Genomic DNA, 21,785 nt, shown 5'->3' on the forward strand with positions numbered 1-21,785 from the left:
TCCTAGTGCACACCTTTTCCCTCTGTGCAATTGCTTGAGGTAATAAAGTGTATCTGATTTCCTGCACCGAACCTGAGAGTGAGAACTGTTTTTTCCTCCGACAGGCCCTTCACAACCAACTGTTTAGACTGGAAGCATCTTGCCTAGTGGGTGTCATCCAGGTGTGACAACATGTGAAATACAGATACAGAGTCAATATTCATAACTTCAGCTACAAAAATGATACATGCCTACAAATAGGATAATCATATTCAGCAAATCCTAACTTTTCCAATGAGACCTGACATGAATCATCTTGTGCAAAATGCATCATAACCATGCCATAATAATAATAATAATATAAGTAGTACCCACTGTGAAGAATGTGGGTGTGTCACCGCATGTTTCCTGTCTTCTACGTGATTTTTTTACACAGGCAAACCTTTACACGGCAGTCGAATTAAGGGTGTCACTTAAGCAAATGAACTTCATTATGCTTGCCACTCACTTACTAACTCTTAATTCCCAGTTTTTAACAGTGCTCATGTTCTGCTCTCACTGAAATCAATTAGAGTTTTGTTACTGATTTCATCTGAAACAGGAGCTGGGTCTTTGACAGGGACTTTAGAAAAATCACTCTTAAAAGGTGGCCAAGTGGCCATGCGGTGCCCTTGTCTGTCTGAATTAGGCTTGTGGAGAATTGTAAAATTGAGTATCTCAATGCAGGCATTATGTGGAAGCCTGGATTTTGTGCTTTCACAAGCTCAAGTGACATATGCATATGACGTGTCATTTTCCTTTAGTAATACGGTATCTTTTATGCAGAAATGTGCATATAAAAATGACTACTCAGTTCATAGCGCCATACACAATTAAAAGCTAATACAGTCTTTGGCTGTTACTCTTAGATAACTATTTTATTCAGTAGCGTACGCTGATTGAGGTAGTCTACAATTTAAAAGATGTGGTGTGGTGCATATAGATGGGGAGACTTGCGTGAGGTCACTGATTCCAGTGGGGCAAAATCTTAAGAGATTTGGAAAGAACCAACACTTGCTAGGGGGCAGCAGAATGTACTGCATCCTGCCTGGCTGGAGCACACACTGTTGCATGGGAAGGGAAGATGAATGAACATGCTGGTATTACGGCGATGCAGTATTTTGTTTGTTAGGGGACCCTGTCAGTTGGTTAATGGTAGCTAGTTAGCCGGCTGGAATGCTGGGTTTGATGTTCCAGAGGTTACAGTGTAATATGTACTTTCAAATGCTTGTTATAAAATCTTCATTCTTGACCCTCATTCGTTCAATTAATTCATTACCATGTCGCTTCTAATATTATCTGCTTCACCAGGCTGTGTATAATTCCATTAAACTTACTGTTTTATTCTGTGTCCGAATACTACACAAACTGTCTTTGCCAATCTATCTGTGAATTGGTTATCTTTCTTCTTTTTGTGATGGATCAAACTCATTGCCATTTGTTTCAATTGCGGAGTAGAGCATGCCCCAGGCAGACTCTCCTTTACAGTGGCTGGGTATGCTGTGGCACTGTACGTGAGAGAAGGGAGATTCTTTCTTGTAGTCCAGTGCTGGCACTCAGACAGAACGGAGAAGGAGGAAACAACCCTGGCTGAAACACAGAGAGGTGAGGAGTGTGGGGAGAAGGGATAGAGGCAGGAACTTGGGGACAAGATCGCAGGGGGAGGGGAGGTTTGGTTTAGTGCAGAGGTCGGCAAACTATGGCCTGCTTGGGGAGGCACAGCCTTCCCTGCCCAGCCCTCCATATAGTTTTGCAACCCCGATGTGGCCCTTGGGCCAAAAAGTTTGTCCACCCCTGGTTTAGTGTGATACCAGCACAAACGAATTCTGTGGCAGTGGTTGGGTTAGTAACCAATTTTCCACAGTGACATTCAACTACCTTAATAGCTAGATGCTCTTTTCTTTTCCTGCAATCTCCTGACTCATTCATCGAACAGGGCGAATGAGAGGATGCCTGTTGGCTATAGGACCCCTGCCTCACTTGTTGCTGAAGTGGGAAGAGGTGTAGGGAATGAGGTGGGGGACTTCAGAAAGAAAAACCTTCGTTCTGACGTTTCCTAATCCTGGGGTGGTTGACGTTGCAACCAGATTTGGGTTGTTTTGCAATGTATCATGTTTGAGAGGCCACACCTTGATTTGTGGTGCAGCATTTTTTCACCACTACAAGAAAATGTGATTATCACAACAGTTATGCCCTTGAGAGTCTAAACTAAATGGAAGGTTTTCAAGTAACCTTGCTCTGATGACCTGGAACATGAGGTTGGGGTAATGGACATTGTTAATAAGTGAGAGAGAGCAAGGAGGGCATTTCACTGCAGGGTCAGATATAAGATGCATTTTTTCTTTAAAGAAGGGGGGGAGGGGCTAGAAAAGCAAATGTATTTAAAGCCTGAATTAACCACTGTTAGATGCTACAGTGCTTTAAAATGACTTTTAACTGATGCATCTGTAAAAGTGCCAGACCTTGTAAATGAAGCATATTTAAATGGTTTTGCATCTAAACAAATGCACTCTCTATTTGCGTGGTGTGTAAAATCTGAATGACATTTGCATTCTGTCTGAAAAGAGAGAACAGACGTTTTCATTATAAAATTCAGTCAAGCAGAAAAGTAGCAAAGTGAGCAGAAATTCCCATTTACAGCTATGATTGAAGCATTATTTGGAGGAAAAAAGGGCCAAGGTTTGAGAATAGCCCAGTTTTATACAGTTATGTAACAGGATATTTTATGACTAGAAAGGATTGTTGGACACTTTTTTTTGGCAGCATCCCTCGAGTACACAAGGCTTAAAGCTCACTTGTACCCATTTTAGACTAAGTGAGCTATTGGTGGCTTCATACCACTTCATTAGTTTTTGTTTATCTTTTCTGTCTTAAGTACACATTGTACACTTTCTATAGTTCATTATTTCATTGAGGCAGATGTTGCCCCTTTGATTATGCATTAAAACTTACCACATTTTTATTTTTAGGCCTTTGTCTCCAGAATTTAGTTTCAGGTGTTGGGGCTTCTCAAAAAGAGGAATGATCATTATTTATTTACAGTAGAACACTGAGCGCTAGGTCAAAATTGGGTTGTGTTGTGCTAGTCCCTCTACTAACATAAAGGCAGACATAATCCCTGCCCCAAAGAGTTTATAATCTGTTTCCTTTTACTTCCCGAGGGTGTAACTCACCTGATTTCTTGTGTGTCCCATGCACAGACCAAGCTATGCTCGTGCATCTTGTGCTATCATAGGATGCATGGAAAATGGTACTGTTTTAATGTCTGTGATTTGCAAAATTATGTTGGAGGAATCTAGTGATTAAGAACGACAGTACAATTAGAGTCAGCATTTAAGGTAAATCAATTTTATATTCAATCAAGATAAATTTGTTAATTGAAGCCTATAATTTTCTGTACTCTAACAGTGTGGACCAACCTCGCTCCTTGTGTAACTTTTTTGACTTTAGGGGAGGTACACCAAGGGTGAATTTGGTCATATGTCAATGATAAAATGTTAAACTCATTCTTCTTGGATTTTTATTTAAATATAACTTTATAAAAATGTCCTTTATCTCTTCAGACTTTTACTATAGCAGGGGCAGGGAGTATGTCTTAATCCCTTTTTATAAAGCACTGTGTAAACTTCTGTCCTTTCCTGATGCCAGGGCATTTCTCCCTACCCAGCATTGTCCTGAGTTAGTGGTTCAACAGCTCTTCTTTGTAGTGCAGCTTTTAGGAATCCAAAGTGCAGTGAACAGCATAGTATTCAACCTCAGAAGATGTAACCCATACCTTTATTTAGATGGTAGTATACTGCATACTGCTAATTCAGCCATTGATAAACAGGTGAAATGTAGCTCTAAAGTGTACCAATCTGCATCATCTTCAGTGCTTAAACTAAGAAAGCCTCTGTGGGTTAGGGATGTGATTAGTGAAAATCACACCTCTGTAATTCAGTTCTTTGCCTCTCAGTTCTAGAAGTGCCATTGTTGCCTTGCTTGATTTGGCCAATGATGAGTCTTAAGAAAAAGATAAATTGATTATCAATTACACAAATGGGAAATGACTGCCTAGGAAGAAGTTCTGCAGAAAAGGATCTGGGGGTTATAGTGAATCACAAACTAAATATGCGTCAACAATGGTATACTGTAGCAAAAAAGGTGGACACCATTCTGAGATGTATTAGCAGGAGTGTTGTAAGCAAGACACAAGAAGTAATTCTTCTGCTCTATTCAGCACTGATAAGGCCTCCACTGAAATATTGTGTCCAGTTCTGGGCACCACACTTCAAGAAGGATGTGGACAAATTGGAAAAAGCCCAGAGGAGAGTAACAGAAATGCTTTAAAGTCTAAAAAAATTAGGAAAGGTTGGAAAAAATGGGTTTGTTGTGTTTGGAGATAAGACTCGGGGGGCATGATGATAGTTTCAAGCACATAAAAGTTGTTATAAAGAGGAGAGGGTGATAAATTGTCCACTGAGGACAGGACAGAAAGTAATGAATAGGTCGGACGAACACCTGTTAGGGATGGTCAAAATAATCCTTCGTCCTGCCCAGGGCCGGCTCTAGGTTGTTGCCGTCCCAAGCAAAAAAATTGTTGGCTGCCCCCCACCCCAGCTCTGGGCTCTCACTCCTCTAACCAGTGCCCACCCCCTGCCGCCCCAGCCCTGGGCTCTTCCTCCCCCACCAGTGCTGACTCCGCCTGCTCCTCCCTCACCTCCAGCCAGTCCGGCGCTGGCAGGGTCAGGGTAAGAAGCAGGGCTCCCAGGCCGTGCCTCAGCCCAGGGTGCTGCCAGGATCTGGGAGGGCAGAGCTGGGGGATAGCCCCGGCAGGGGGCTGAGGAGCCAAGGCAGGGCAGCCCCGGAGAGTGGGACGCAGGCCCCGCACGGCAGCGCCCCGCACGGCAGCACCCCACTCTCTATGGCCCTGCTGCTGCTGCTTCTAGCCACCCTACCCCAGTCCCTGGGCGGCTCAGGTCACTTTGCCCAGCCCCAGCTGCGGCGCGGCCACCCTGCGGCACCTGCAGGCGGCTCCGTGTGCCCCGCAGGGCGGTCCCCAGCCCGAGTGTCCCCCGCTCGGAGCCTTCCCGGCCCAGCCACAAAGTGCGGGTGTGCGGCGCGAACTGCAGCGGCCTCAGGGCGCACGACGCGCTGCTGCTGCCAGGGCTGGCTCTAGGCTTTTGCCGCCTGAAGGAAAAAAAGATGGCTGGAATGTTGCCCCTGAAAATGTGTCACCCCAAGCACGTGCTTGGTTTGCTGGTGCCTAGAGCCAGCGCTGGTCCTGTCTTAATGCAGGTGACTGGACTAGATGACAATTCGAGGTCCCTTGCAGTCCTACATTTCTGTGATTCAGTTCCCTGCTCCCTTATAAGTCACTGGCCAGAGAGACTGCCTCTACCTTACTTTGGCACCATCCGATACCTTCCAGGAGCAGAGGCTGAATGTGCTGCACAGCAGCTACAAATGTTTGTGTCTTATAGGTTCCATGAGGGCATGGAGCTCTCAAACTCATTTTGAATGCAGAATAATAATACTGTATATCCCTGTGGGTTTTCTGTTATTGTGGGAATAAGTGGCAAGCATTATGGTGTGGCACACTGGGGTGATAAAATCCATTCTCCCCCAGAAATTTGCTGACTTTGGTTTTAATAACTTAAAATCACTAACATCGAATACAGGAGGAAAAAATCAGTTGGACTAGAAATATAATCAGTCATTAGCAAATGGAGGCACACTCCTTTTGCTGAAGTGTGATATTGAAAACTTTCTGTTAGTTAATTTTAAAGCAGATTTTTTTTTAATCAATAAGTAATTCTCAAGAGCCAGCACATAGTCAGTAGCCAGCACGTTTCCTTGCCTAATAATAAACATAATTACTTCACTGTGACTCATTTAACCATTATTTCAACATGTAACCACTGGACCATTTTAGTTCATTCATTTGAAATGTGAGTACTTTAATTTTCTTGGACGTTGCTAGAAGCAAGTATGGTTCAGGGAGCAGATAAACACATGCCACTTGAATCATGTAATCTTCTTTGAGTGGTGGTCCCTATTTGTATTCCACTGTGGAATTTCGAAAGCAGTGTCTGTTGGTCCGCACATGCTCCCTTGTCGTCTTTTTGCCCCTGACTGAGGATATAAAAGGTGGAATAGGTGACAACCTCTCCAGTTCCTTCTCACCATCACATAGTCTGGGCCACAACCGCTAATGTCCAGAGCTTCATCTTTATTCCTTTATCTGCACACACACTCACATATATATACATACACATGTGCACACACTCACATATATGTGTGTGTGTGTGTATATATATATATATGAAATGTATCTCTAAAGAGTTTTTAGAAAATGGTAGGATTTAGAGTTTTATATAATAGTTTTAATTTTTTTGTAGTTAGCCTCCCTGACCTGGGGAGCCCCCCTGTATGCCCCCAGACCCTGTTTCAGGTACAGTAGAATGCTTACCACTCTGGGCTTCAAAATTGGTGCCTGCGCTACTTCTCAGTCAATGACAACCATCAGTGCTGCTTGTACTGCCTTGGAGAAGCTCACATCATGGCAAGGTGCAGTATATGCCAATCGTTCCCTGAGAGGGATGGAAACTACCTCAGAAAGCATCCACTGGAAAAGGCGATGAGGTTGCAGTTGGACTTTGGAAATGATGCAACTCCTCTCCTACTTGAGGGGGGGGCATAAACTGCATCTCTACCCCGATGCAGATTTAGACTTCATCAGGGCATCCTTAAATTCAATCACAGCAAGGCCTTACCTGCCAATGAATAGGTTCCAGGCATTGAACGATCTCATAGAGTAAATCATAAGAAACCCATGAGCACTTTTCAAGATTTGTCTCTTTCCTGGCTCATATGGTTCCATGCGCTTACGTCACACCATATGTCAAGCTCCACCTTGGTTGCCTGCAAACATGGCTTCAAAGAGTGTATTCACCAAACCATCAGTCCACGAGCACCATGGTAGCTGTTTTGCCAAAGTATTATCATCTCTGGGGTGGTAGAAAAATGCTCACCGTGTATGCGTGGGGGTTCCCTTCCTTGCTACCCCATCGGATAGGACAGCTGTTACAGTCACTTCCCTGTTGGACAGGGAAACTCACATGGGCAACCATACAATGCAGGGCACCTGGACATTTCAAGAGTCCAGAATACTGTCCAGTATTTTGGAATTGCGAGCAGTTCAAAGGGTTTGCCAAAGCCTTTCTCCTTTATTCAGGATTGCAGTGCCCTCATGATGTCAGACATCTTTTAGACCATCTTTAGATGACCATCTTTTACATCAACAAACAGGGAGGAAGGAGATGCATCTCATAGTGTGCAGAAGCAGTCTGTGGAACTGGTGCACCAATAATCACCTCATTCTATCAGCAGACTACCTTCTAGAGAGCCAGAATGTGCCAACAGACATTTTGCTGTTGACCACAAAACTGATCAAAAAGGTTTCCTAGACTGTTTGTTGCCATAGCAGAAAGAGTTTGGAGTCAAGTTATATCCTCCCAAAGAATCTCTAAGTGGATCTCAGGCTGTATTTTGCTCTGCTATCAGCAAACACTAACTTGATGGTATCAACTGTCTGATCTTCCTCCCCCATCTCATGGGATAAGGGCTCATTCCACAAGTGCTCAAGCAACATCTATTGCGTTGCTTCAAGAAGTATCTCTACTTGATATCAGCAAAGCAGCTTGCATGGAGTTCCGTCCACATGTTTGCGAGGTATTAAGATTTAGTTCAGGCCTCCTCTGCTGAGGCATCCTTTGGAATGGTGGTCCTTCATTTGGCTCTGTCATCTGCATCCTTGCACCCCTCCTCCTACTTGAGTATTGCCTGTCAGTCACCTATAGTAAAATACACATAGGGACCAGCACTGAAAGAAGAAGTTAATCACCTTTGTAATTGGAAGTTCTTTGAGATATTCAGTCCCTATCTGTATTCCACTTCCTGCACTCCTTACCCTCTGCTTCAGTTCATCTTTTGGATTCCCAGCAGAGAAGGAACTGGAGAGGCAAGTGCACTGCCTCACCCTTTATCGCCTTAGTTAGAGGTACAAAAGGGTGAGGGTGCATGTGCAGACCAACAGACACTGATTTCAAAATTCTCCAGCTCTAGGCACATAGTGCAGAGGTGTACCCACATTGGAATGCAGATAGGGGTGACACACCTCAAAGAATTTCCAGATACCAAGGTAGGTAACTAGTTCTACCTACTGTCCAGACACATCCATACAATAGAGTACATCAGTTCTCTGACAGATTCCTGCTTATTTGTCCAATATCTCCACCTTTGTAATTAAAAAAAACCACAACAACCTGTAATGCCAGTATTGCTACAAAATTACAATGATTGCAGTGCAATATATCATGTTGTTCATCATGTTTCCCCCATAATTGTAAACACCAGCACTGTAGACATTTATTCCCGGGTGTGTTTTTTTCAACACTTTTTAATTGTACAGCAGGTGGATCCCTTCTGACTAATTAAAGTATAGTGCTTAAGAGAGAGGCAGGGATCACACATTAACTTGATATACAGAGCTGACAATCGGATGATCTCAGTGTCTTATGATGTTGTTTCAGAGTACCATTAACCTTCAGCTGCTGGTGAAACTGGCTTAAGCTGAAAAGGGACTAAAATGCTATTAATTTTTTTAAAGCTACACAATAACAATGCCCTGGTAGTCCTGTCATTTACTAAAATACTTTAGAATTATTTGGAATGGTGATTTGGTGTCAGATTTGTTCTGGATGTAAAGAATGTAAACGTGTTCAAATATTCTTCAGATTCATGTTTTAATGTTTGTCAGATAGCAAGGTTACAGCAAACACTAACTTAATGGTAAAGTCCATTGAAGTCTTCGGTCCTGGAGATGTTGTATTAGGAACACAGGAATTGCCACGCTGGATTAGACCAGAGTATCCCAACTCTCTGAAAGGGACTGGTACCACATTCTTCATTAGAAAGTTAAAGAATCCTTATAGTGGGAAATTACTGAGTAACCTGTCTGTCAGGGAATCTTTCTTGCTAGCTTCTATTAGTTGGAGGTTGAGTTATTCTTCACTGTTAAGTTTTAAAAAACAAAAATCATGAGTGAAATGAAAACTTCATATTGTTTTCTTCCAGTTGGTGAGTTTGTGAGTGATGCTCTTCTGGTGCCAGATAAGTGCAGGTTCCTCCACCAGGAAAGGATGGATATATGTGAAACTCACCTGCACTGGCACACTGTTGCTAAAGAGGTACAGTATATAACTTACCTTGAAATTTCTAGCCATCTTTCTTTCAGTTTGTATCACTTTCTTGGGAATGCATTTAATTGCAACAGTGTTGTTATAGAGCAAATGGTGAGGACACAGTTGCATTTGTAAATATTTATTGATGGGTGGTGAATTGGTGCTTTTAATTAGGAGAAAAACTGGAAAAGTTCTGTTAAGTTTATTTTGTTTCATAAGCAGTATTATTTTGTAACTTGATGTGTCATGTAGAGTCGACGTTTGAATTTTCATATCGTTGTTGTTTTATACCATATTCTGATTTTTTTATGCAAGTTCCAGGGTTTGTGCATTGTTTCTCCCCTAGTGGGGAAGCTTAAGGCATCGGACTCTGGCCCTGTGTTGTCAAGTAATTCAAAGGGGAAATCATGAGGATGGTACTGTTAGCATATAAAGAAACTCTTTACCTTTTTAAATTGTTGCATTCCCTTCACCAGCTTTTTCTCCCCAGCTTTTAGCTTCCCTTGTAGCACATATCAGTAGTTACATTCGTTCATAGAAAGCTGCTGTGTTATCGGGTTGACTTAACATTGCTCTTCTGTTGGAGAACTACATCTGTAATGTCACTACTCTGTGCTTGGAAAATAAGAACATCTAATTCATTTCCCATAAACTTTTGTCCCACGTGGTACATGGCAATATTAAACTGCTCTCTCTCTCTCTCTAATTCCTTTTAATCACCTGTAATGCTTGACACACTCACATGTATTATTATTATTATTATTTTTATAATTTTATTATTTATTATAATTTTGTGCTAAGTGCTTCACAGAATTAAGACATGACCCCTGCCTCAAGAATTTACAATCTAATCTCAGAGATGATGCAATTAATGAGGTCGTCATCTGACTGAAAAGAAGGGGGATGGGAAAGGAATAGGAGAGAGAGAGGATAAGGAAACTTGTGAGGACAATGTGTAAAATTGGTGCAAAGCACAGAACATATGATTTTATAACTCACTGACATTTTATTAAAGAGCCTCTGAAACTTAATTTTGTAGGTGTCGTGCATCCAAACGATAATATCTTAGTCCTTTGTAGGAATATGTCTTCTTAAAGGTAAATTGACAAGAGTTTAGAGTTTCAAATTATGATTTTGCCTGGACCCTACTGAAAGTCCGTTTGACCCTGTAATATCATCAGCTCACAATGACATAGCCTTGAGTGGATTTACCATATAGTATTTAAATGTTTTCTCCTTTTCCACATGTTCTGTGTGGCTTTGTCTTTTAAGTGTTTTGTGCAACCTCTTAAATGATGCATAATTAACAGTTTTTGAATATGGCTAGAAGGTACCCTACTGTACGAGGAATCAAACCTCAATGTATCAAGTGTTTTACGTGTTGATCTCCTCTTCAATAGCACTGTTACCATAGGCAGGGCAAACTATCACTCTGTCTCCCGTGGTTATTTGTGCACAGCAAAAGCAAGCCCTCAACGGAGTTCTAGGTAAGAGGATGTAGAATTTGTCAGGTGTATGTGAGGGGATGAAATCTTTTGGCAAGGAGAAGAGTTGAGGAGAAGGAAAAGCTTGTTGCCTAAAATAACAAGACTGTGGGATGGGGGCCCATGTTCCCACGCTGAATGAATTTATCAGTCACAATAGTTGAGAGGTCAATTAACAAGCTAACTCTAATTATCTGAGGCTATACACAGACTTTTATTATTTTCTTAACCTCTATGCCAACTTTTCCTTGTCCAGGTCACTGTGTAACCATGTTGTCGCTGTTCTCTTTATTTTTGTAGTCCTGTAGTGAAAAGAGTATGAATCTGCATGATTACGGTATGCTGCTGCCCTGTGGAATTGACAAGTTCCGTGGTGTGGAGTTTGTTTGCTGTCCATTAGCAGATGAAAGTGACAATGTTGATTCAGCTGACGCTGAGGAAGATGATTCGGATGTCTGGTGGGGAGGTGCGGATGCTGATTATGCAGATGGAAGGTAAGAGAGGTGTTTCCCCTTCCTGGTTTACTGAAAATTGTCAGAAGTTTGTTTGGAAAGACTAAAAGTTAGCAGCAGAGTTTTTGATATGAGTACACTTGATGGATCTCCACATTATTTGAAACATTTGAAGTGACCCAAAATGTCTGGGTTTTAATAGGTTTTTGATTTCTACAGAACCCTAAGGCTTATAACATTTTAATTATTTTTTTTTAAAATGCAACGGAAAATATCTTGTTGGGCTGTAAACATTCCCTTGCAGTATTTGCAACCCAACACTATATTATGAGTGCATATGACAACCAAAAATTGAAACAGACTACCTGGGACGCTTACTTTCATTGGCAAGCTGAGTGAACTGCAAAAAATGCACACCCAACCCACTTAGTGGTAAGTGAGGTGTTTTAAAACCCCCTTTTTAGTTTTACTAACATAGGTGTTAGTGGCACAGTAAGAAGACTGTCAAGCTGGCAGCGTCCCTTTTAATTATGCATTGAAAGGTATTTTCAAAAATCGATTTAAATGGCCACACATTGACAAGACATATTCTTCTTTACTAGACCTTGCCTGTGCTACAGTTGCAACTCTGTTAGGCGAGTCACTTTGCAAGACAATCATGCAGCGACCGTGTTACAGCATGGACTGGTTTTGCCTGTGTACATGGGGAAAGAACATGGCTCTACCTTGGTTTCTTTAACAATTTAGCATCATCTAAACATACAAAAGGGGTGCTGGATTAAGCTTGGGGTATGATCATACTGTAACTGGGTATGCCAGGTTGATATGGCCTTTTTCATGGTAGCCTACTAACTGCATTAGGGTTATACAGGTGTAAGTGAGAGCTGAGTACAGTTCTATTCAAATCTTAAATCTCTGGTGAATGAATTGTAAAATACAATGAAAATTACCCTCCTTTACTAAACTAAAATCCAGGGTCATTATTCTGTATTTGACCAAACATCACAGCGTGCTAGATTAAATCAGGAAGTGCAGAGTTTAGATGTTGGTAGTGTCAATTTTTAGAAAGGGGAAACCAAATCCCCATCTCAGAAATTTGCTGATGAATCCCTTTTCATTTAATTTCATCTTCTGCATTCATTTCACAGCACCTTAGAACCAGGACGAGCCTGGCAGATGGGAGGGAGTTCAGAGAAGAACAACGAAAATGATTAGGGACAGGATGGATACATTTATATGGCAAGATTAAAAATGCTAAATGTATATAGTTTGCCTTAGCAATGACTAAAATGGGAACATTAGCCTACAAGTGTTTCAGGGATATAAAGATGAAGAATGGAGATAAATGACTCTAACTAGGAACAATGGAATGACATTAGGACAACGAAAAATTAGACTGACTGTCAGGGAAATCTTTAACAAGGAGATGTATTCAATCGTGGACATGTCTTTTGGGGAAGGAGTAGAAGCCACATCATGGTGAACGCTTAACACTAGGTTGGACAATGCACTAAAAAAAGTTGTTGCAGGGAACAGGTCTTTAATAGTAAGGGGATGGATTAGATGAATGAAATTAAGGTCTTTTCTCTGATTCTTCATCACAAAAGACTAATATCAAGGCCCTGCTTTTGGCCCCATCTAGGGTGGGAGACATCTTCAGTCTTGGAATATTTGATTTTTCTTGATGAGTACATCTAACAGCCAAAGTGTAGCAATAGAGCTACTTTTGAGGAGGTTTATAGGTCAGATCCCACAGCATCGTTACGTAATTTCTGTATATTTGGTTTACGCATTGCTGATTGGGGTTCAAGTTGTTGAAAATGTGGGCTAAGAATGAAAGATGTTTGCAACCTTCAGATTAATTTTTTCCTATATAAAGATGGAGAAATTTGCAAAAATGAAATATTCTCCCTTAATATGTCTGGTCAAAGATGTCTAAAAATATGAAATAAAAATGTTCTCATAATGGTGCATGTTACAGCAATTAACAGCAATTATGAGGGATGTATATAAAGCAGTCTGAATTATCCATTTGTTTCAATTGTTCATGTTTGTCACTGGGGAAGCAAACATAATCTACTCAAAAGCAATTCAAGTTCTAAATTGAGCAGGTCAAGGATGACTTCAGAAAACTGATATCCCATTAGAGCATCAACTGGAGTTACGTTTGAATCCAATTCTGAAATTCCCAGTGAATAGTAAAACCTTTTTTAATACAGAAATACCTTCAGCAAATCTGGAAAGGCCAAGTTGCTTTTCTGAAGTAGTTGGACTTTAATTAAGATGAAGAGCTCAACAATTTCCAATTCTTATAAACTAATTCACTAGTTTCATTTGCTGGCTCTTCAATCCTCAAGCTGCATCCAGTCCCTCCTCTGCCTTGAAGCCAAAAATACACTCATGAAAATGATTGAGTCTTTTTGCATAGAAATTAGAGTATCCTTGATATCAAATTACAAAAATAGGTTTTCCCACTTTGAACATGAGTAAGTTTAAATGTTGTATGCTTGATACAATAACAAACATGAATCATACAATATATTATGCTACAGTATCTGACTACTAATATGTAACATTAGAAATTATGACCAAATTTTGGATTTTTGTATCTTCGTTTTAAGATCAATAGGGAGGGATGCCGATATTGCTTGCTCTACCACTAAACTAATGTTTATACCACTAAAGCAGTTTTCTTTGTTTGGAATATATACTTAGCTCCATGTAGTTTCACCATAAGTCAGTAACCTTACATTTAGTCTCAGAATAGCAGCCTTGTTAGTCTGTATTCGCGAAAAGAAAAGGAGTACTAGTGGCACCTTAGAGACTAAATAAATTGGTTAGTCTCTAAGGTGCAACTAATACTCCTTTTCTTCTTACATTTAGTGTTCCTTTCATCATGAAGCCTTCCAAAAAGCTTAAAATCTCTTCCTGTAGTGTGTATTATTTGATACTGTATAAAAAGTACAGAAGGTGCTGATAACTCTTGCATTAATGAAGCTTCTGTTTCTATCCCTCTTTTTTCAATAGCTTTTAATTTGATAAAACAAAATCTTCTTGGACACACCCCAAAGGAGACTTTTTTTGTGGGGGAGATGGTAAAGCTTTAGCAAAATCAGTTGAGTGATGTGTTGTTTTCCCCATAACTGGTGATGAAAAAACAACTGAAGTAGGAACCTTCAGACGTGGCTTTTGTAGCTTTTTCAGCAACCAGATTAAGAGGAAAGACAAGTTCAGTTTTGGAGACAGCAAATTTTAGACAGCAGAGCAGGGGTGTGCAAGCTTTTTGGCCCGAGGGCCACATAGGGGTTGTAAAACTGTACGGAGGGCCGGGTAGGGAAGGCTGTGCCTCCCCAAACAGCCTGGCCTCTGCCCCCTATCTGCCCCCTCCCGCTTCCCACCCCCTGACTGCTCTCTTCAGAACCCCCAAACCATCCAACCCCCCCTGCTCCTTGTCCCCTGACCACCCCCCTCCCGGGACCCCCGCCCCTAACTGCCCCCTGGGATCCTACCCCCTTATCCAACCCCCTCCCTGTTCCCTGACTGCCCCCCCGGCCCCTATCCACACGCCCACCCTCTGACAGGCTCCCCAAGACACCACTCCCAACCGTCCCTTTTCCCCATCCCCTGACCGCCCTCCCAGAACCTCCACCCTATCCAACCGCTCCCTGACTGCTCCCACCCCCTTACCATACTGTTCAGAGCAGCAGGAGCTCGAAGCCAGCCAGAGCCAGCTGCGCTGCCCGATACGAGCTGTGGGCCAGAGCACTGGCAGCGTGGCAACATGGCTGCGGTGGGGGTGGGAGGTGGAAACAGAAGGGTAGGGACCAGGGGCTAGCCTCCCTGGCCAGGAGCTCAGGGGCTGGGCAGGATGGTCCTGCAGGCCAGATGTGGCCTGTAATTTGCCCACTTCTGCAGCAGAGCAAGCTCAACCAAGAACAACAAGAAGACCGATAATGAGAGGTAACATTTGCAAGTAATCCACATAAAAGTGGAGGTGGAAACCTTAGTGAAAGTGCAGGTGGAGAAGAGGAAAGGAGCAATGACAGAACGTCGAGGAATGTCTACCAGGCAGAGAAAGGAGGATAAGAATTCAATAAAAGGGTTTTAATTATTTTATTATTGTACATTTCAATTTAAAATAAACAGCTAATCTGTATTTGTTTTATTGTAAGGTGCCTAGGGTATTTTGGTATCTCTGCTCTGTAGGCTTTACAATCAGAGGGCTTGTCTACACTACCTGCTGGATCAGCAGGCAGCGATCGATCCAGCAGGGGTTGATCAACCGCTGAGCACTCTCTCGTTGACTCTGGAACTACACTAGAACAAGGAGTGCAAGCAGAGTTGACAGGAGAGCGTCAGCTGTCAATTTACCACAGAAAGGAGATCTAAGTATGTCAACTTCAGCTACACTATTCACCAAGCTGAAGTTGCGTATCTTAGATTGACCCCGCTTGGTGTGTGGACAAGCCCTAAATAGGTAAGACAGAAAATGTAAAGAGAAACAAATGCACAGAGAGGTAAGGTGACTTGCTCAAGGTCACACAACAGGTTAGTTACACAGCTGGGAATTGAACCCAGGTTTCCTGAATCCCAGTCCAGTACCCTGTCCACTAGAACCTGTTTTTTTGGGGGAAGAATTTATTTGAAATCATGCAGCTGTAACAGAAGTTTAGGGTTTTTTTCTTTTATTACTTTAACTTTTGTATTGACTTTTACTTTCATTTCTCTCAATTATACATTTAGTTAGTTAGCTTTGTGTCTCCTTTGTACAATGATCTTGTCAAGAGCTGGAATTTATAGCACACTTGGACTGAATTTTTTCTTAGCCTTCCAAGAAAAAAATAGAATGAATGTAATTTAGTGACCCATACCGATGCCGATAAATTTGTATTCCTATTTGTAGTAGATTATCTGAGTCTTTTAAACTGACTGTCACACACACAATGCAGCATTAGTTTCTAGTGACAGCTTTTAACATCTTCATTGCACTGTAAAGAATTTGCCTTTGGAATAGGATTTCAGAGATATAATAGAGAAAGAAGTGCAGTCCTTGAACCTGCAGTAATTATCAGTGAAATTGCTTTATCATGCACTTAGCTGTCATTTACTGTGAAACATTTCTATTCATACAAAGATAAGTAAAATTAAAAGATTTTATTTTAAAAATACTTCATTATTTTATGCTATGACTTAGCATCATTCTAATTTAAGAATTCTTTAGCACGTGTGTTGCAGTTGTATTATTTTGATATTTTTGTGCAGTGCTTTTGCAAAAGTGCAAAACCGTTGATTAGATTTTTTGCAAAGTGAATTTTGTATTTAAATAATGCAGAGTAACTGAATATTTAAATAATTATAATGTGTTTTTCTGTATTCTTTTTTATTAAATGCTGATCAGTCTTGTCTTGTGTTTTTAGCCCTATTGTGCAAATAGGAGCTGTTAGCAGGTTTTACCAGATCTGACTCTTCTTTAATTTTCATGCAGTAGCTAGATATGTCGATAATGTTATCAAATACTCCTCCTTAGAGCCTAGTCCAGACCCACTCTCTGGACAGATCCATGTCTTTTGCGAGTGACTGAACTGCTAGATCCCAATGTTTCTGAGTCCCTGAGTCTGGATCTCAAAGGAACACTCCCAGGGGCTCACCCTTTGTATGAGACCCTTCCGGGACATTGGAACTCTGCATTCCAGCTGCCCTAGACTCCAAAACCAGTCCCTTGGCCCTTTTCGGGACCCTCCAGTTGCTTAGACATGTTCCCCTCAGAGTCCACCCACTGTGGGAGCTCTGGTTCCTAATTAAACCCTTGAGGGACAGTGTGGCAGAAAAGCAAGGTCTTAGCAAAGGAATTTTTTTTTAACTATAAGCTCTTTACTCTTGTAAGCACTTTGAGAGTTGCAGATCCATGAAAAACAACAAAATTTTGAATACAGTCACCCTTATTCTGATCTCACCCCTTCTCTGAGTCCTAGGTTTGATCAGTGTCCTTAGACTAGACAGAGTTTCTCCTCCTCCTCTTTTTCCTGTCTTTTTTTCTGGTATGTGCCAATGGGCGCATCTGGCTTAATGAAGCCACCCCCTTTTGCTCATGTGGTTCTGCTGAAGGAGTTACAGGCTCCATTTTCCTCCCCATCCCCAGGTTTCTGTGTAGAGAGTAATTCAAACTCAGTGGCCCTACCAGTAGACAACTCGTTGCTCCAGAAGGGGGCGAGTCACTCAGCATTGATTCAGATAGTCTTCCCACTTGGTGCCAAGCCCCTGTTACCAAAAAAAAAAAAAAAAAAAAGGTTCTAATCCACAAACAAGATTGCAACGCAGCATGGTCATAATCCAAAGTGAAAGTCACAGTATAAAAGTGGAGCTCCTGAAACAGAATGGGGTTCGCAAAACAAAACTGAGTTCACAGTTGGAAACAGATTAATCCCCACTTTGTCCCCATTCCTAGCGGCTCTGACTGTTCACAGTCTGCTTCTGACCTGTCCCGGTGCTTTAATTCTTCTTCTGTCGAGTTGCTGCTGTGCCTGCTGTGCAGCGTTGTTTGTTTGGATGCGCTTTGTATGTTCCACTGCAGGTGGGTTTCATCTGGACCGGTCATCCATGATGGTTGATGCTTCCTCATCAGTTGTACCTGGTATTACATATTTTTTTGGTGGAGTCTACTTGGACAGCAGGTCCCCAGTGTGCCTCGTTCAGGTGTCTGTTATGTGTTGCTTACATAACAGGCTTTTTTTGTTTTACCCCCTCCATTGATTACTTGTGGTTAAAGAAAAAGAACGGTGCTTATGTATGTTTATGCTGGAGAAGTATTGGAAGCCTACATAACATGTAAGTTGGCAGTGAGGCAGTGCACATGCAAATAACACTGAGATTTTTAGTGCTGGTTCTGGATGGAGGAGAGGGTGGGGCCGCTGCACAGGACCCCCAGACCTGCTGCGTCTTCCTTGCTGCTGCCTCTCTCCTTGCCTGGCTCCTGTGTGAGAGCATGTGCCAGGGCACAGGTGAGTAGGGTAGCTCAGCCAGCTTCCCAAGGGAATAGGGGAGGCACCACAGCACATTACGACGCTCCCCATGCTGGAAGCGGGCATTGCAGTGGCAAGGTTTACCTCACTAGCTCACAGGGATGCTTTGCTCCTGCCCTGTGCGCTGCCGCCAGGATGCGGGAGCCCTGAAGGGAGGTGCCTGGCAGTGCTAAGGCAGGTAAGAGAGTGGGGTGGGGGCTCCCTAAATACACCCTTGCAAGCCAAACCCGACAGGACCCGACTACAAGGGTCACATTGGGTATGAAAACAACTCAGTGCTCTCAGGCTCAGGTCCGGTTTGGATTGGCTGTGATCTAGTCAGTTCTGGTTGGGATATAAAATTAGGTCTAACCAGACTGTACTAAGCAGGACAGTGCGTCTTGTCAAAATCCCCATTCAGTGTGTATTTTGGATCCATCATTGCTTCAGAATTTGTAAGTACATTACCATTGCTGGCCTGTACAGCTGACGAAAAGGTTGCAACCTTTACACTCAAATGTGGCACTAGTAACAGTCATCCACAGCTTCACTCCCTCCACCTAACCTACCCTAATGAACTTTACCCTTGAAGACTGCCTCAGAGGCAAGCAGTGAAGCAGCTGCCCTCCTTCTGCACAGCTGCATTGCTTTGTGGTGACTCTGTCTGCTTCCGGGTGCAACTCAAGAATGGTGCAGTTCAGAATGGTGGACTCCACTTCGTACTGCAGCTTTGATTTTAGAGTGTGAACATGCTGTGTTGCAGCTTTTTTGTGGATTACAGCATCCTTTTTGTATCAGGTTTCAGAGTAACAGCCGTGTTAGTCTGTCTTTGCAAAAAGAAAAGGAGTACTTGTGGCACCTTAGAGACTAACCAATTTATTTGAGCATGAGCTTTCGTGAGCTACATCCAATGAAGTGAGCTGTAGCTCACGAAAGCTCATGCTCAAATAAATTGGTTAGTCTCTAAGGTGCCACAAGTACTCCTTTTCTTTTTGTATCAGGCGTTTGAAAGACTGACTGAAAAGCAAGGACAGAGCCTTGAAAAATGGGGCTATCAATGTGGAATGACTCTCCCCTTCTGCAACAATGGGCGTTCCTTTGGTAGGGCTTTGAATTACTCTGTACGCAGAAGCTTTTGTGAATATCTTACAAGCCTTCACTGCCCTTGGATCGAGAGCTTAGCTACCTCCCACCTTGTATCCCCAGATGGCAGCTAAGATATGGATGCCCTTGCTAGGACTGACCTTGTCTAGGATTAGCAATAGAGTTTTTAACTGAAGGCCTTCTTTAGAATTTTATCTGTCTAGATATGAGAGACACAGGGTGGGTGAGGTTATATCTTTTATTGGACCTACTCAGGGATAGTCAATAGGTGGACCGTGGGCCAAATCTGGACTGCCAGATGCTTTTGAATGGACCACAAAATCTTTTTATTTACTTATTATTGTCATCATTGAGGGTGTGAGGCAGTGCTATTATTTCCTCTGGAGTCTGGACCTTGACTAGACCTTGACCAAGAATTTTGGACTGGACAAAAAATAATTGACCACCCCGGCTCCGTTAGTGAAAGAGGTAACAGTGAAGCTATTACCTCATCCACCTTGTCTCTCTCATATCCTGGGACCATTTTTGTTGTATTAGGCATTTTTATTGAAATTGTTCATGCAGTTTGAATCACAGAGAGAAACAGCACTCTGTGGCAGTGTGGTGAAAGCCACTGGGCGGCTCCAAAATTAGTCTTAAAAGATAGCACTCAAAGTTATAAAGGGCAATGAAATTTGAACTCCAAAAAACTGTTCCATATTAAAATGAATTTTTGAGGGGTAATAAACATATTTTCTTTCTCATGTCTGTTTAGTTTTATATATAATATGTACAGGTAAAGCTCAATTATCTAATTAGCTTGTAAGACATCCAAAACTTGGTAAATCTGCATTTTGGAAAAGTTACATTCCAAGGGGGAGGAGAATGGTTTAGTGGTGTTTTTTGTTTTGTTTTGGTTGGGGTTTTTTTTGTGTGTGTTTTTTGGGGAAGGGAAATAAGTGTTTGAATTTCAGATAACAGGGTTTCAGACAATCCCAAGTTCATAGCTTTTTGAGGTTTTGTGACAAATCATAGTTATGAAAATTATACTAGAAATAGAGATGAAACATCATACTCATGTATGTTATTGAAAGTGTATGCAGTCTTTTTAACATCCATGTTCTTTAGATGCACAATTTCCCAAGGACGATCTGTACTCTATACGTTTTATGATACATATCTGTATAAACATTTTTTAAGATTAAAACATGGGACTTTAACTTTTTTTTACCTGTGGTACTGTGTTTTTTTTTTGTTTTTTTTTAGCTGTTAAATCTATTGTATTAATTATGGACATAATAATTTTCCTGCATATGTTTTGCATCTCTTGGAATAATATGTTACAGATTTTAGATTAAAAACTTACTTGATTAAAATTTTAAATAGTAGAATTTGTTAATTTCTTGTATTTGTCTCCTTGCTGACAAGTTGCAATATTTAGATTTGAAGACATTTTTAGTGCATAATGGTTTTAATAACTAATCTTTCTTTTCATAGAAGCTATTGAAATAAACAAAGCACAGAAAGTTTAGGGGCATGTGAGCATTAGAGAGTCCAGAAAGACAAATATAATGTTGAATCTCTACAAATGGATGAGTAGAGGAAGAATGGAACTGATGAAGCAGCTTATTGCTTTGAGAGGTAATTGCTGTAGTACTGCAGAGGCAATTCCAAGCACCATTTGAGTATAAAATGTTAACTCTAGTGATGGACGAGCTCTTGTGCAGAAACAATTAATCTAATCTGGGAAACGATGAATAGGAAGTAGCTGAGCTTTCTTGCTTCCTTGAAGGCTGAGTTTGTCAGCCATGAGATCTCCTATTTGACTTCAGTGAACTTTCAGCATCTTGCGGGAGGTTAATACTACTCTTCTGCATTTAACTGACCAAAGTTAACTTGGATGGAAGGGTTATGACATTACGATTTAAGGAACCAGAGCTATACATTGCGAAGCATGATGTAGGCCTTAAATAATAACTGACTCGGGATGAAAGGTTTATGATAAGTTAAGGTTATAAACTATCATTACAAAGTTGTAATTATGTAAACTATTGGAATTTTGTAACTATATATACTTACAGTATCTGAAAAAGAAATTTGGACATGAAAAATTCACAGTTGAGTTTCCACAAACAGCTTCTGACTCAGTATCCCTGCCACCATCCCATCCACCTGCCTTATTGTGTAGTATCAGATTTATATACAGATATTATTGTGTGACTCAACAGTGGTGACAGAGGCAATGTTGTTTCAGTACTGAACTGGCTGTTTATGGAGGCATAACAAGTGAGACTTTTTTGCTGTGGGTAGAAAGCTGAAACAGACGAGAATTTTCATTCTGCTTGACAGCCATCTTCAGTGTGTGACAAGGGAGATGAGAGGCTGGAGTTATGTACTTTTGGCCTTGTTGATTTTTTCCAGTATGAACTAGAGCCGAAAATTGTCTCTTTCCAAGAGATGTTTTCAGTGGTTTTGATTTGTTTATATCTTTATAGATTCATGGTCTGATCCTTAAGGGTTTGTGGT

At 41.5% G+C, this 21,785-nt stretch overlaps 1 protein-coding gene across 4 annotated transcripts in view; it reads left to right on the forward strand.

The window, feature by feature from the left end:
- APP (amyloid beta precursor protein) overlaps nucleotides 1-21,785 on the forward strand; it is a 295,324-nt gene that overhangs the window by 135,721 nt on the left and 137,818 nt on the right. For all 4 annotated transcript variants that reach the window (XM_073363102.1, XM_073363091.1, XM_073363122.1 and 1 more), the window contains exons 4-5: nucleotides 9,136-9,248; nucleotides 11,027-11,220. In XM_073363102.1, the coding sequence (XP_073219203.1) occupies nucleotides 9,136-9,248; nucleotides 11,027-11,220 (307 nt within the window). The remainder of the gene's footprint in view (nucleotides 1-9,135; nucleotides 9,249-11,026; nucleotides 11,221-21,785) is intronic.

This window comes from Lepidochelys kempii, chromosome 1 (genome assembly GCF_965140265.1).
Source record: "Lepidochelys kempii isolate rLepKem1 chromosome 1, rLepKem1.hap2, whole genome shotgun sequence".
In the NCBI taxonomy this organism is placed as follows: domain Eukaryota; kingdom Metazoa; phylum Chordata; order Testudines; family Cheloniidae; genus Lepidochelys; species Lepidochelys kempii.